The sequence below is a fragment of the Larus michahellis genome, chromosome 4 (assembly GCF_964199755.1).
Source record: "Larus michahellis chromosome 4, bLarMic1.1, whole genome shotgun sequence".
NCBI classification, from domain to species: Eukaryota; Metazoa; Chordata; class Aves; order Charadriiformes; family Laridae; genus Larus; species Larus michahellis.
The window spans coordinates 61,863,599-61,880,902 of NC_133899.1; the positions used below are offsets into that span (position 1 = coordinate 61,863,599).

At 37.9% G+C, this 17,304-nt stretch overlaps 1 protein-coding gene across 4 annotated transcripts in view; it reads left to right on the forward strand.

Moving 5' to 3' along the window:
• AKAP6 (A-kinase anchoring protein 6) overlaps positions 1–17,304 on the forward strand; it is a 294,212-nt gene that overhangs the window by 255,832 nt on the left and 21,076 nt on the right. For all 4 annotated transcript variants that reach the window (XM_074585119.1, XM_074585118.1, XM_074585120.1 and 1 more), the window contains one exon: positions 6,579–6,794. In XM_074585119.1, coding sequence (XP_074441220.1) covers positions 6,579–6,794 — 216 coding nt within the window. The remainder of the gene's footprint in view (positions 1–6,578; positions 6,795–17,304) is intronic.

Below are 17,304 nucleotides of genomic sequence, written 5' to 3' on the forward strand. Positions count from 1 at the left end.
ATGAGCTAAATATCAGACCATTGAACTATATTCTTACAAACAAATATTTTGAAGTACTTAAACAAGCATAAGGAATAGAACAAAGAAATTAAAGGAAGTCATACAGATACAATAGCAGCTTTTATGGAATGAGCACAGAAGCATCTATTCTGGATTGTTACTGTTTTTAATGCATATCTTGTACTTTAGAGAAAAATGGGAAAGAACATGGGTGCTTTTAGAAAGCTATTTAAAAATAAATATTTTCTTTAAAATAAGTATATTTACCTAATTAATAAATTTATTTGCATTATTGATTGCAAATAAACACAAATTCTGATGTAATTTTTTAATGCTAGTGACGTGAATGAATTAATATAAGCACTTGATTATATGTAGAATATAAGCGCCTATGTAGATTCTTGAAGCCAGTGCAAAAATGAAGTATTTTTTCCTACTAGTTCGTTGACATTTTTAATATGTATAGAAGCAGACACAGTTCACAAGAAATATAGTGAACTGTGCTCAGACTTGTAAGGGAGATACCGTAACACTTTGCTAAGCAGCGAGTTGCAGAGAGATATGATCAGCGTAGCAATTTAGTGGTTGTAATGCTATTAAAAGTAGGGCTTTTAAATAAAGAGAACCAGTTCACTGTTTTGAAAGAAGTCATATTCTACTTTAAACTGTCATTCTGTATTTCTGGCTTGCAATTAGATGATATTTCTAAAATGTCAGTCTCAGATTCTGTTGTGACCGTCATCGTAATAAAATGTGACAGCAAAGATATTATATCAATACTTTTTCCATAATTAGCATTAAAGATCTCTCAAGGGTTAAGTACAAAGGTTTTCCACTGAATGGTCTGCAAGCCTTGTGCCTTTAAAATCTTTTAATATAGCCAAGACTGGTGACAACCAGGAGACAAATCTATGAACAAACCCGTTTGGAGAGAATAGTTTTGTGGTGTGTGATGTATGTTACGTAAATGAGCTTATTAGGACTCTCATCTATTTTATTATTGGTGCCCAATTTAATAGAGGCATTTAAAAAACAATATTTCTGCCTGACTCCTTGAAATGAAGAAGATACATTGATATAATTGAGAGCAAATGATTGCATGTTGTGCCATTTAATCATGTCATTTTTCAATTGCTGTTTTTTGCACTTCACTGCATACTTATAGAATATTTAGCTTCAGTATAGATTAAGTCCCACAGTATGCAACTGAGTAGAGTTACCATATTAGGTGACATTTTCTTTTAACCTTGAAATCAGCAAAAGCACACAGATTTGGCAGTATTTTTCTAAAAGATGACAAGTCATCGCTCATTTCCTATCTTTGTCATTTAGCTTTTTTATTTTGAGGAATTACTTTCTCACCAATATTTTTTCTTAGGAATTATTGGGTTTCTTTTTCATTCAGAAACAGAAATTCTTATTTTCACCATGTCTGTCATAAAGATGGAATATGAAATACAGGGATGCATCACCCCAGGCAAGAGAAGTTCCAACTTGCATTGCTGTTTCACAAAAACCACTGAAAACTAAATTTTACCCAGCATTTGCCACCATACTGTTTCCTGTTTTCCCTTTATTCATGTATTAGTGATGTTAGCCATGATTCTTTAAGTTTTACGTTAGCACTTTTGAAAACTGTAGTGCTGCACTAGCCAAAAATCAGATGTAAAAAGGCATTTTACATTTTTTTAAGAGTTGCAGTTTGGGTGTTGTAGTCAGAAGGGTAATTTCCATTCTTGGATTTTGCTTTAATTTCTGCATATGGCTGTTGTACTAAATAACAACAGTTCCATCTTCATTTTGTCTCCCATCAGGCCACGACTGATGCAATAGGAAGGGTATCATTCCCTCCCTCACATACCCCCATCCTGTAACAAGGAGGAGGAGTGAGGCTTTAACAGACCCAGGTTAGACAGAAACTTCCTCTTGGATCTGGTCATTCCAGATTTATCTGCAGGCACTCTTCCTATGTTTTCCTAAAAACACCCAGTATTGCCCATACACAGAAACACAACATAAGCCTAGAAATAGCATTTGTTTCAGTGTAGCTTGACATTTCTTCTGAACCCGAAAGCACAAAGAAAATCCATCTGTGGAAGTTACCATTTCTGATCTTCTAACTGTTTTCAAAGCTCTGGGCACCTCCACATGGACCTTTATTGTTCCTAATTGTAGAGTGAAAGCAAAAAAGACGGAAATGGTTGAAAGAACTTCAAATAACATAAAAATTAATTCCCCAAACAATATGTAATAAATGATGTTACAAAAATAATATCCCAACATTTTATGTAGTGATTTTTATATAAGTGAGCTAAATTAATCTTAAACTGACTTTTAAACTACTTTTAAAGGCAAGTCATCCCACTGAATTCACTGAGAGCCTTACTACTTGTAAATGATTAATATTAAACACTTTCTCAAGAACCTTGATGTAACAGTGCTTCAGCGGCCAACTTATCTACCATCTTTGTGAGAAAGCCAACTTCCCATCCATGTCTTTCTGTGGAGCAGAGGAGGCGGTGCGGCACAGCTCAGGCGCTGATACGCTGCAGGAAGGCTGAGGGTTGGAGGGGGATTGAGGCTTGAGGGGCTCTAATGTTTCTCGACTTCCCACCTTTCTATGCCTCCCACACTCTCTGGCTCTGCCTGAAGCTGCACACGTGTTTCTGGTCATATGCCATTCACTTAGGAGTCACGCAGCTCTGCAGAGCACCTTCTGTTCAGATCATGGCTACTTCCATCCCCATAGATAGTGCCATTAGCCCATGGCTTGGAAAGAGTGTTTGATGTCATTCGACTCGGCAGGGGCTTTTCCAGATGATTTAAGGCATGGTATTAACAAGCTGTGAAAGTAGTTTCAGCTAGCCCTTTTTAGCTATGCGGGTGATAACTTCAAAGCACTGAAAATAGGAGTAGGCAGAGGGAAGAAAAATCTTCCAAGATTCTAACAGCAAAGACAGGAATCCTCAGTATGGGAAAATATGACTCGTAATAACGTTATAATGAATAGCACCTCAATGTTATCAGGGTATCTTTTGCAAAGTAAAGGACTCAGACACAAAGTCAAGTTCATACGGACAGCTGCAGTTACTGTGTATACTCTTAGCCTGCAGCAAAAAAGTCAAATACATTAATTTAAGTCTCGCTGGAAATGATTTAAGTGAATGTGTTTCTCCCACGTTTGCAAAGGTTTGGATTGTATTTACAGTTACCACAGCTCAACGGACACATGATAACGTGAGGAGCCACAATCGAAAATGTCTTAATCTATACTTCAGCAAATCTGCACACACAGGATGCTAAGGAGGCCTAACTGATGCTCCTCAGTCTACTGTTAGATCATTTCCTAATTTTCTGAACTGTCAAGTACCCAGTAGCTTACTGTAGCAGCTGTAGACCGTCAGGCCCAAGCCTCAGTAGAGAAACTCATCATCTTTCTTCTCCTTTTTCTTTAATTAATCATGAATTATAGCTGTTCATTTACAATGGAGAATGTACCTTGCAAATAATTAAAGTAACTGTGGTCCTGGAAGCGTACTTTGCATGTACACTTGCCATATTGACAGGTTTTTATAGAAGCATGCCATTTTAACAACAGCAGAACATGGGTGGATATACAACACTGTGAGATGTCATGTCACAGGATACAGGCAATTATTGTGTCCCTTTAGGACACTGTATGCCAGACCCTAATACTGCTTAGACTCATTATTTCTAGTGCTATTACATAGGGTTTAAAGATGTCTTTACATGATTAAGTTCTCTGGCTTTTAAAGTATTGTTGCTATAGCCAACTCTTCCAACACGCTGTTAGATACAAGCACTCCATTCTTCTCCTGTTTAATATTAACCGTAATATCATGTAATAAAATTGAAACAAAAGTGCCATAGGCCTAATTGTACTGTCACAGCCATGTAAATCAGAAATAGCTTCAGCAAAGCTACTGTTATTATGCTGGTGTAAAATTGATGTAAATTAGAAATGACTTGGATGCCGTAGCTCTGCTTGCAGATAGCACAAGGTAAAGGCCTCACTTAAACTCCCATATAATGGCTTACGAATTGAATACTCCTTACCTCATCATATTATATGGTATTGTATCAAAAATGTACAATATTTATACGGGGTGACATAATCAGGTAGATCAAGGTAAGTTAGTGTTACGGGACCAGCTTCTGAGCTGTATTGACTTCCATGAAGTTGCTGCAGATCTATGTAGATTTGGCTGCCATCAGTATATAACTTACCATCACTTCCATAAAACCGAATTGCTTAGCTGTTACACAATGTAACGTAAGAATCCTGTCTTTGTCTTTAGGTAGATTTTTTGGTTTGGTTTGGTTTGTTTTTTTTCTGATGTGACATTAGGCTAATGAACAGCATCAGAAAGGAAATGTGCCAGACATGGTGGTTACATCAAGAACTATGTAGGAAACTAGTAATGAACTCTAGGAAAATAAATAAGGGCAAGCTCAGGAAACATAGGTGGAAATGCAGCGCTGGTATAAATTGAATAATAAAATTCCTGGTCATATTTTGCCATAAATAGGGGTTTGGGAATTTGTCATTCACCTTATTTAAAATTCAGAAATATTAAAGGTACAGGGTTCTCTCATTATAGAAGTAATAGAATTCTAGCTATTACAGAGTTAGGGTAATTTAAATAGCTATAGAATGCATTATATCAATAAGTGGAACATCTGTATGAAATGTCCACCTGCTGATATACTACTCGGTGTACTTTACAATGAAATGTACTTAATCATTTTAAGACGTCTTCTAATGAAGCCTTATCGGGATTAACATTTTGAACACAAATACTTCTAGGCATTAAAACTTCCACTTTAAATGAGATTGCATTGTCTTGTTTACCCTTGTTGATTAATAAGCAATCTGTTAACTGTTAGAACGGCCCAATTGTGCCAGTGAAAGTAGATTAGTAATTCAGCTATGCTTCTGCGTTTAATCATCATTTCTCTTGAAGCCTTTGAATAAAAAAAAACACTTGCACACTATCCATAGGCAAAGAAAATATATATATTTTTAGATGTGTATACCAATGTTTTGCTTCAGACTTTCAGCTTAGTATTATTGATCAAGCACATCCTTCCAACAGTAAAATACTCCCATGAGGTACAACAATCCTAAGTATAAATGCCAATTTTTAAAGAAAAAGTCATATGAAAATCTGGAACTTGAATTAACTTTCTATAGAATGTTATTGTTTTGCTAAAAAAAATTCAGGAGGGCAGGTCCTGATTTTTTTGTGAGTTAATGCTTTGAGAGATGCGGTGGCTTTTTTGTTTGCTTATTATGATTAAATGGAAGCTTAAAGGCAAATACCTTGTCTTCAAAAAAGATGATAGTTCAGATTTTCTCATGGGGTCATGCACTTTCATCTGTGGCATCCCACAGAGGGAAACAGATGTTGGCAACTTACAATTTAAATTATCTGGAAAGCTCCCATGTGTGGAGCACAGTCCCGTGAAATTCAGGAGTAGCACAGGCCTATGATTGAAGTTGAGTACTTGAACGATGCAATGCTATAAAAGTATAGGGTCTCAGAAGCTGGTCTGGAGCAGTCAGCCTCAGATGCCTTTGTGCCTTGTGTACCCCAGCTTCATAGATATTATTATTAAAACACATTATGATTTAATAAAATCCTGATTTGATGTTGAATGACGATAGAGTGGGATTGTGGATAAAACCATGCTTGAAAGCACCCCATACCGTTACCTGCATCCGGGTGGTAGATCTCTCTTTAGTTTTGGCATGTAGGATGCATTATTTATACTGCTATTCAATGAGATTCTCAGTGTAGTTACTTAGGTTTCTGGCGTAGAACCAACATATCCTGACTCCCATCAATATTCAGCAATATTAGGACTTAGTGATTGTCTCCCATCATGCAGTTCGCGTCAGACTGCATTCTTGGTAGCACTGGAATCGGTATGATGAAATAAATGCAGTGAATAACTCATTGTTAAGAAGGATACAGTTATCATGGTATTCCTACATTTACTTGAATATGGAACTACCCTGGAAATACTTTGTAATAAAAAAAAAAACATCTGTAAAGAATTTTACACTGAATTTTCTCCTTCCTTAAGGTTTCTCCTCTGACAGGGTACATATGACCCATAATTTCTATTGTTTTTTTCTAAAAATATATATATTCTCATTGCATGAATAAAATTTTTCCCCCCATTTTTTCTTGAAGAATTTCTGAAGCTGATTACTGTCAGGGTAACTCATTTCAGATGTGTCCCAGTTAAATTAAAAAAAAGGAAGAATAAACCAGTCTACACCATAAAACTTTCAACATTATTGGGACAGTTAGCTATGTGTGGCATTTGTTTGAAGGAGACTGAAAGTAGCTTTACCCCTTCTGTGCTATTAAGACTGTGTTTATCTGAAAATAAAACATTAAGCTTTGAGTCTAACTATGGGAATTTATGGAAGAGCTGAAAAAACTATTGTAAGATGGAAATTGGGCACCGTTAAATATCAGATAATAGTTGATGTTTTAATTTGTAAAGTATTCCACACTAACATCTGTTGTTTGTCTGTCCTGCAGTCTCTGTGCTGTGAGATCAAACAGAGACGTCGTGGGGTAGCCTCTGTGCTGCGACTATGCCAGCACCTCCTGGATGACCAGGAGACCTGTAACCTAAACGCGGATCACCAGTCCATGCAGTTGATAATTGTAAACCTTGAGAGGCGGTGGGAAGCCATTGTCATGCAAGCTGTCCAGTGGCAAACGAGACTACAGACGAGACTGGAAAAAGACTCGGTGAGTGATGCTTGCTTTAAAAAGTTCTCATGTGCTTTCATTCTTCACAAGAGATGCTTTTTCAGTGCAAGACAAACACATTCATCTCGGAGTGTTTTCTTCTGACTGAAGATGCCATTCCTAGTATTTACTGCCAACAAGTGAAACTTTAGTTTTTTGCAAAGTATTGTATTCTGTGGACAAAACTGATTAATAAGATAAACTCACAATATACATGTTCTGTTTGCGGATATTTAATCTCATCGCATGTGATCCTGTCAAGTAATGAAAACAATCTTCTCCCCTTGCCAAGTTGCTCAGTACCTAACAGAAAAGGGCCCAGAGACATATTTCACTGATTGTAAATATATTTCAGAAAAAGTGTTTTCTGTGTAAGTAAGACTGCTTTTAATTAGCATCCCAGCAGTAGATGTGTATTTCACACAGAATGCCATGGGTATGTGATTAATATACAAATCTGTGTTATTTGAATATAAGTAAAATGCATTAATTTGCTTTTATCTCAGGGAAATGATTCCTAAGAGGCAAAATAGTACTCTCCTTAAACCATCCATTAAGTGGCATAAATTAGACAGGTTTTCTACAGCATAAAACTATATTACAATGCAGTATCCACATTTAAACAATAAACCATAGGGGGAACAAAATAATCCCTACTGTAGCACCATTGCCTGTAATGGATGAATTGGCTCAGCATGCCTTGTGCTACTATCATAATGCTGCAGCCTGTATACTGCAGCTACATTGACAGCAACGATAACCCTGTGTAGTGCATACACTGAAGAGCCTTGAGAACAAGTGACATATATCTAGCTTACATGACTTTCCGGGTAAATTTATATCAAGCAAATAAAAGGAAAAAATGCTTGACACTTAAATGCTTCCTAACAATTATCAGACTAACAGTGAAATACTGCTTTGGACTTCTTTTTGTTAAAGTTCCTTTACAAAAATAACAGAAGTTGTAATTCTCTTGTTCAGTTCTGGTAGCGTAGTATGAAGATATACAAGACATTGCTCAGAAACACTAGCAGTTCCTAAGTGAAAACACTGTTAGTCTAAACAGGCCAAGAAATGGTGAGTTAGGAGGAGGATGCTGTGGACGAGTGAACCATTGAAGGCAATATTAATTTGTTGCCTGCCTGCCTTTATCAAATATTATAAAGTAGGAGTGCTCCTCTGCCTGTGTGGTTTATTGGCTGCTTTACTTTAAGTATTGAGACAGAAATAGGACTTGAGGAAGGAACAAAGTTTGAATAGACTTTCAGAACAAGTCAAACAGGGCATGTCTCTGTATGAGGCAACATGGAAGGAAGACATCATTGAAAAGCAGATGAAGTGTCAACATTGGTTTTATAAGCATGGGAGTGGTTAACTGACAATGTAAGAAAGGTAGATAACTGAGGAGAGTCAGTTAAGCCCCCCAAAATTTAATCTGGTTAAAAGAAGTGTAAAAATGATGAAGCTACCTGTGATTGTACAAGGATATAGAGAAAAAATTATTTTTCAGCCTTTCCTTGTACATCTATGTGCAGAGAGGAAGTATCAACTGAAGAGGAATACTATTGGAAACAACCAATGAGATCAACTAAGAGATTTCACTATATGACCACAGAAAAAGGTCAAATCATAATGATGTTAAGATTTCTCTCATAGAGCTAGTGAGAGCAGTAGATGTCACAGCTGAAGCAGATTACCAGAGGGAGAAGTCATGCTGACAGAGCTTGAACAAAAGAGGAGATTTGGCGTGGACAGAGCAACAATTCCATTTTGTTTGTGCTTAATTTATGTTAATGGACATTTAGAGGTAGATATTTATAAGGGGAGAGTAACTGATATCATCTACCTGGACTTGTGCAAGGCATTTGACGCTGTCCCGCACGACATCCTTGTCTCTAAATTGGAGGCACATGGATTTGACATATGTACCACTCAGTGAATAAGGAACTGGCTGGGTGGCAGCACTCAAAGAGTTGTGGTCAATGGCTCCATGTCCAAGTGGTGAGAGCAGTGATGAGCAGTGTTCCTCAGGGGTCGGTACTGGGGCTGGTACTATTTAATGTCTTTGTTGGTGACATGGACAGTGGGATTGAGTGTACCCTCAATAAGTTTGACGATGACAGCAAGTGTGGAGTGCTCAACACGCTGGAGAGAAGGGATGCCATCCAGAGGGACCTTGACAGGCTTGAGAGGTGGGACCATGCAAACCTCATGAGGTTCAACAATGCCAAGTGCAAGGTCCTGCACCTACATTGGGGCAATCCCAGGCACAAACGCAGGCTGGGTGGAAAATGGATTGAGAGCAGCCCTGAGGAGGACTTGGGGGTGCTGGTTGATGAGAAGCTCAACATGAGCCAGCAATGTGCGCTTGCAGCCCAGAAAGCCAACCGTATTCTGGACTGCATCAAAAGAAGCGTGGCCAGCAGGTTGAGGGAGGTGATTCTCCCCCTCTGCTCTGCTCTTATGAGACCCCCACCTGGAGTACTGTGTCCAACTCTGGTGCCCCCAACATAAGAAGGACATGGACCTGCTGGAGCAAGACCGGAGGAGGGGCATCAAAATGATCAGAGGGCTGGAGCCCCTCTCCTATTAAGACAGGCTGAGAGAGTTGGGGTTGTTCAGCCTGGAGAGGAGAAGGCTCCCGGGAGACCTTGTAGTGACCTTCTAGTACCTGAAGGGGGCCTACAGGAAAGATGGGGAGGGACTCTTATCAGGGAGTGTAGTGATAGGGCAAGGCGTAATGGTTTTAAACTGGAAAAGGGTGGTTTTAGATTAGATATTGGGAAGAAATTCTTTACTGTGAGGGTGGTGAGACACTGGAAGAGGTTGCCCAGGGAAGTTGTGGATGCCCCGTCCCTGCAGTGTTCAAGGCCGGGTTGGATGGGACTTTGAAGACCCCGGTCTGGTGGGAGGTGTCCCTGCCCATGGCAGGGGGGTTAGAACTACATGATCTTTAAGGTCCCTTCCAACTCTAACCTTCTATGATTTTATGATTTAAAAAAGAGGCAGAAGAGAGGGGTTAAATGCAACTAATGGGAACTGCAGCTATCTGTATGTATATTATCATATAAAAAGGATAAAGGGATGCTAGTAAGGAAAAAAGCTTGTTCGTGTCTAGTAAAAAGCAGAAGATGAAGGAAGAAGAATTAGCAAAAAACCACAAACGAGATAGAAAAGGAATCTGTAGAGCAGAAAAATCCAAGACTGTAATTTCTTGAGATTCTGATCAAGTGGAGTCAAGACTAAAACAGAAGCTGGTAAAATAAAGATCATGAGAAAGTGATAGGGAAATATCTGTGGAATTAAAGGAATGAACAGAATTAGTGAGGATCCAGAATGAAGCTGAATAGAAAGAGGAGGTAGGAGCTTTAAACAGTACGTTCACATTTAAATGAGAGGAAAGTCAAGAAATAAAAGAAGACAAATCCCATCTCAACAGTGGCAGAGGCAACATTCTTGAGTTTTGATGGTAATGAATCTGGGAGAGCAAGAAATCAGAACAGAGTTAAAAGAAGTCAGCAGTGAAATAGGCTAGGCAAGTGAATGGGTTAGAAGACAAATATGAGACTGAAGAATAGAAAAGATTGATAAAAAAAATATAATAGTAAAGCTTTTTCATTCTCTTCAGAAATGCTAGTTATATTTTTGTGATAGTTCCGTCTTCAGAATACTTTTAGTCATATTACTGATCTATTACCTCAATAGCTCTAGTAAACTGTTGGTTAGGGCTACACAAAATGTTTAATGAGCTGACCAGCAGTAGAAAAAACAGTTGAATTTTGGAGCTTGAAAACCAAGAGTGTGCAGTATTATGCATAGCCAAACCAAAAAATAGTTTTCATAAACCTGAATTTTAGTTGCTAGAGACTGAGTATCTGTTGGGTCTATAACTGCACAAGAGAGATCGGACTGGGTTTCTACTGTGCTTCTCTAAAAGGAAAAGTACCACAAAGATGATGAACTGCCTTTTTTCATCTACAAAACTTATCATTTTGTTGTGGTAAATATGTATCTTCTATTGAATTTGGAACAGAAACAAGTTGCATTTGTGAGATAGCTTAGAGAGTTACTGTAGTGAAAGCATATTGTCTCCTCTTGCATACAGGCAGCTGCTGTGTGGAAGCAGTTTGCTGTTTGGAGCTGCAGTTACTCTAAATAAACTGTTATGAGCTAATTAGGGCTTTGCGCTGCTCTTGCAGCAGGAGCGAAGTCTTGTGTTTCTGTTAGCGATTACAATCCATCAGGAATTGAGGCATGGTGCGGGCATGAAGACTGCACCTTGCTTGATATCCGGACACTTGGAACTTCACAAGGTGCGTGCTGCTCTGTTCCCACTTTGCCTGAGGTAGTCTGGAGTTATTTGCTGGGCTGAGTTGACTTTCACCAGGCAGGGGGTGTATCACTCTTTCTGCTGAGAAATGGCAGGCCGCTTAGAGCTATTATGATGCTCATCTAATTTTCACTGTGAGCTGTTTTGGTTTGGAACCTCTCATCCTAGGCTTGTTTATAATAATATGATCCTTTGAAGTATGTCAGTATCTACAAGTTTCTCTTGTTGATAAAACTATCTGTACTCGCAATATTTAAAGATGCCCAGCCACTGCAGGTTTCAGGTTTCTTTGTCTTCCCTGGCCTGAGTTGGCATGTTCTAGCCTTCCTTTTCACGCAGTTCCTGTGTAGTCATTTCTTGGGTAGGTACCAGGACTGTTTCTTCTGCTTCCCTATCTCTCTGTATTTGATGGTGTGCCAGCCTTGGCACACAAACAGTATCCCTTGGTAACAAGTCTTTATTTGTGGTTGCCCACAAAATACTGTAATTTATGAAAACAAATGAGATGGTTTTATACCCTGATGGCATCTGACTCATTCATGGCATCTGACTTGCTGACAATAAATAAGATAGCCCAGATGATTATATTGCCTCATATAAGTGTAAGAGTCACTTGCATCTTCTACTGTCTTCTTAATTTGTGTACTGGGATCTTCCTTTGTCCTGTTTCTGCTCCTTTTTACATTCAGTCACTTATCTGGGTCACTTATAGTATTACAAAGGTATGCTGGAATTAACCACAAAAGGCTTTTAGGTTTCTTTTGAATTCTTTGCCTTCATTGGTGATTTTCAGCAGTGTTTCATTTTGCTCAACTTTTGCCATTGCGGCATACCATAAGTTTACAAATAACAAGAAAATATTAACACGTACTACAAGCACCTAAAGTCTGGTAAAAGATGTCCTTCTCATAAACCTAAAGTTACGTCTAGAATGTGAAATTATCAAAAAGAATGAAATGAAGTTGGATTTAGTAGGTTAATCTAGCTATAAAGAGTAAAGTATTCATACAATGAAAAGAACAAAGATTACTTTTAAAAAACAGTAGGACACTTGTCTGTTACTGGAAGCAGTCCTAATCTGGTTTAGCAAAAGAGGTTTTTATTTCGCCCATCTGTGTTTTTTGTGGTAAGTTCTTTTCCCCCAGATTTATCATTCCATAGTTTGCTGATATAATGTTATACGTCACCTAAATTTTACCTTCAGAATTATACAGATGCCTTATAGTTTGCCTAACAAGACCCTGCTGGCAATCATCTTAAAAGAAAAAGGAGTCTGCCTGGCAATTGTAACAGCAATAGCAACAATCTTTAGTGAACTAAACCCAAAATTGCCATCTAATATTCCTGCTCAACAGCTGGAGAAGCTTTAACTCACTATGCATTTTCCTTTAGAGGGTCTGGTCTACTTGGAAGATTGAACAGTTAAAAAAGGATTTGGGACAGACTCAGTCATGGTCACACACACAAGTTTAGAAGTTAAGTCAAAGGGGGAATATGTAGGTTGTTTTCTACAATTTTTTTGATCTTTAACTCAGCCAGTAGTATACCCAATGTAAGTTATGCGTTTAGCCTCAGTGGATTATTCCAGCAGCTACAGATGTTCACAGTTTGGGGATGTCCGTTCCAGGTCAGATATGTCTCTGTATAGAAAGCTACAAGGAGGCGATCATGGAAATTCACTTTTCTGCGACTGTTTTAGCAATACTGGGGTACTGTTATACTGCTAATGCTGAGAGAGAGAAAAAACTGTGCTTTCTAATGGATTTTACTTCTTAAGTTGCAATTCAATATTCCTCTCTTTTTGGTGACTGGAGAAACTGCTTTTTCTCCAGACTGCTCATTCATTGAATGAGAAACATATCTGTTTTATGGAGCAGACAATCTCTTTTCTTATTCAACAGAGAGGGCTAATTATTGAAGGGACAGTATTAATCATGCTTTTAAAATGGAGATTTTGAGCTACGGCAATTTGGGTTAAGGTGCTGTAATTCTCACATTGTCCTGGAAATGTATGAAATATTCATTTGTCTGATCACTAAGTTCACTACTATGCTTCATGAAAAAAAAAAAAAAAATTATTTCTCTTGTTCTCCTGAGTCATCCCATGTGTGCACTACAGTGTATGTCCAGCAAAACCCCCATCTGTATTGGCTTGAAAGTATGCTGTACATCCAGCCACATAATTGAAAATAATAAGGCCACAATAAATGGGATGGCCTTGGGGTATAACACCCAAGGGATTCAATTGGTGTCGCTTTGCATCAATGTCCATGCATCATGGTAATTGAGGTAACATAACCAATTACCACATTTTAATTAGAGTTGTAAGGACTTGGGAAAATCTGCAATGGTGAGACAGCTCACTTTAAAAAAAAAAAAAAAAAAAAAGGCACCTCTTTTCCACAAGCTTCTTTCTTAGGAGGTAAAGAGCCTGCTTAAAGGTCTGTTTAGGATTTTTTCCAACTTCCTCTCGGTTTCATTCTTTGTAATTCATTTTGAAAAAAAACTTGTTTAGAAAGGCTGTATTGCTTCTGATCTGGTATCTTTATCCTTTTTCTCTATTTATCTGTTTCTGTGATGCTTTCTGGAAAAGAAAACAGTTTTTAATAATGCTAGGCATGGTGTCTCCACTTCTCTATATTTAATTCACTGGTGCAATATTTTTTCAAGCCATGGACTGACACTTGTTCTAAGCTTAAAAAAACCCAACAACAAAACCCCTGGCTTCAGAGATAAAAAAATGCATTTGTCATTGTTCAGTTATTTGTTAGATAGCTTCACTAAACCAAAGCTTGCTTCCTAAAATATTCTTATTTTATCACAAGCCATTATTTTGTAAGGTGAGATGTATCTAAAAATCTTGCATAAAATTTAGAAGTTCATCAAAAGTGCCTAATACAGCAAAGTACTGAGGGATGATTAGCTTAATTGGCTGAGGAGGGCACGTTGTAAAGTGCTGAACACCTATTACAACACAAAGTAATTATTTCATGACTCATGTTTGAACCTTTACAAATTGTTTTTTTCATTATCTATCACGAGTCATTTTTGTTTTGATATTGGACCTCTTCATAGCGTAGTATATGACAGTACAATCTTGATTGCTTGCGTATGTTTCTGTCAGTCATCTTTTACTCATATTTCAACACCTTGGCGCTTCCTTAAAATATGTAGTTTTTAAGTTAATGGATATTTGATTATAAAGTCTGTGATGTGATGCACCATCCTTGTACTTGAGGTGCATGTATTTTTGAGCTTCTGGGTTGCATTGCTTGCCTGATTTGTGACGTGGAATAATAATCTGTAGGATCTAAAAGAAAGTTACATAAACGGTGAACATAGTTCTAAGTTTTTCTTGGACTTTAACTGAACATAGGTGATATGCCCCACATTCTTGCAAGAAATTCTGAATTTCTCGTAATTTTCTTGACAGCCAGACGTAGTTATGATGGCAGCCATCAGGGCAGTGTGCAGAGTCTGGATGACCTGGCAAAACTAAAGCTGGTAAAGTCCTTCTTGTTGAGTAGATCTTGGTAAAAAATTGCAGATGTAGTGGAGTTTAATCAAAATTAGTTAAAAATTCAGACAAATGCTGTGTTATTATGTTAAGAAAATCTCCTGAGTGGTCACCTGCAGTGGTAGCTTTTTAGAGTGAATAAAAAGAAAAAAGAATACCTTTAAGTCTTTCCATAGAGGTCTCTTCTCCATCCTCAGAGGCTGCAAAACCTTCCGTCACAACTAACTAACTAACAGTCTAGGGCAACAATCCAGAGGTGAAATACTCCATGTGACATTACCAGTCTGAAAAATTATTCAGCTGTTTCCCTCACCTCTGGCAGATGTTGTCATGTTTTGCCATGGCTTTATAAAATGATAGGAAGTTCAAAGGTATATTCAAACTCATAACCCCAGCCAAACCAGAACAAATTACAGTCCTCTGAAAGAGCAAACCCTCAGAAGTGATCATCTGAGCTCTCCGCCACCAAGTCATACTTTACGCTGTTGCTCTAATTTTAATCACTTTATGTGACTCTTTCGTCATTGGTTGGTTTAGGTAAGGAGAGGCTAATGGTTAATCCAGACTGCAGAGACTAAAGTAGTCCTATTTCACTATTTCACAATCTCTGTTAAACCATAGTAAGCCTGAGCTCTCCCCCTGGAGAGGATGGAAAGTAAAGGTACATATTCCTAACTTTCTCTGGGGTCCCAGAAGATGATTTGGGAGTGGGCTGAACAGTTCAGGTTGAGAGCAGATGTACTCACCAATTCTGCCTTGTTGCTTGTGTGACCTTTGTTAATGAAAAGGGAGCACTGCATAGAAAGTCTTCACATGTAGCACAGTTTCAGCGCGGACAATGCTAGGAATAGACTTTCCTGTGGAGCCTCTCCCAGTGCTCCATGAGGTGAACCACTTGGAGCAGAAAGACTAGTTCAGCATTCTTGCTCTTTCAGTCCTTTTCTCTGCACTGATATTTCCAGACGTACAACGTTTCCAGCAAATGTTGATGGTGTTGATTACATATGAATTTGTAGTTTCCAGAATAATGAAGCCTACAAGAATATTTCTTGTAGCTCGTTCAACCACAGTCCTATAGTAGCAGGTTTTAATCACCATCCACCTCAACTGGAGTGAATATACTTCTTTGAGATGCACATTTCCCTTCTGTGACTCCCTGCTAATTCTGCAGACACATTTAGTTTCTTTGCCCTCTCCAGGGCACCCAGCAAACTTTGTAACGTGAGATGGGAAAGTTACTTTTTTGTTGGTGGTATGAGCACAGGAAGATAAATGAAATTACATTAAAAGTAAGGAGTTATTTTAATGAGAAAATAAATTACTGCAATACTTAATTACCCCAAGCCCCCTTTGATTTTTTTCTTCTTGACAAAGCACACAACATTTCTGTGCAGTATTTGAAATTTACTTGCTTTTTTAGAAGACAGGTTTCTTTATGAGACTGGGAATGTTTCATAACAGCCGATCATGGTTTTAAACACAAAGGCTACAAAAGCAAAATAAAGCATGTATTTCTAGTTTTATTTTTAAACCAAACACGTTTGCTTGATCATGTGTAACTACTGTCCACAGATCATACTACAGTGAAAAACTGACTTTAGATATTCAAAGCAGAAAATATCGTGATCACAGTGTTACAGGACTACGTTCCTGATGTTATAATTAGCTCAAAGCACAGTGTCTGAGTTGGGTATAAAACACTGTGTCTGTACTACTGTTTTTTTGTAGTATCCTGTGAACAGTCTGTTTCAGTGACTGACAAGTCTTCTCTTTCGGTCACAAATACTTTGAATTTTTTTCTCTATGATGGTCTGTTATATTAGGGGAAGAATTACATAAACTTGCTGGCTCAGTGCCAAAAAGTTTTGTGTATACATCTACATCTCTATATATTTATATTTAAAAAGGATTACTTCTTTGGACTTCTTTTGTATTCCTTTTCTGGTTAATGTAGTTTTAATCTGTTCAAATGTATAAATTCAGAGAGAAGGAAAACTTTCATATTTTAAAATTGCTTAAACACTGTAAACTGTTATATCTCAGGAAGTTTCAAGGCTGGTCAGCGGTGCTGTGTTACCCAGTGAGAAGCTGGAAATCTTTTATTTTGGGGATATACAAAGTTTCTGTGTTCATCCATGCAGACGGCAGATATCTCTGTTTCTCAGCTATCTACCGGCGAGTCTGTGTTTCAGATTTGTGCAGTTTTGGAGTTGGGTGAGGGAATTTCATAGCTGGTTAAAAGTTGGTAATACTTCTCTGCTGATCTGACTTTTTTTAAACAGTTGGTGTTTACAAACCCTCAAGAGATTTAAAATGCCAATGAGGCCTTCAAAAGTGCCAGTTTATCGCACAGCTCTCTAATTCAACATACGATCGTGAAAACATTGTCCAATCTCTCATGGGTAACAGCATTTGACCCTCACTGGTGGTGTATTTCACATTCTTAATTTCTTTGCATTTATAGATAACTATATTAGTAAATCACCTTGCCACAATTCTTTAAAACTAATATTCCACAAGTAATTACAAAAATTCTGGTTTTAGGACAATCCTATAAAATCTAGAAATGCGAGCTTTATAATAGGAAAAGTCAACATCACAGTAGCAGGTTTAGGTCTTTATAGTGTGGTGACGTATATTCTACCAACCATCTGTCAATCTAT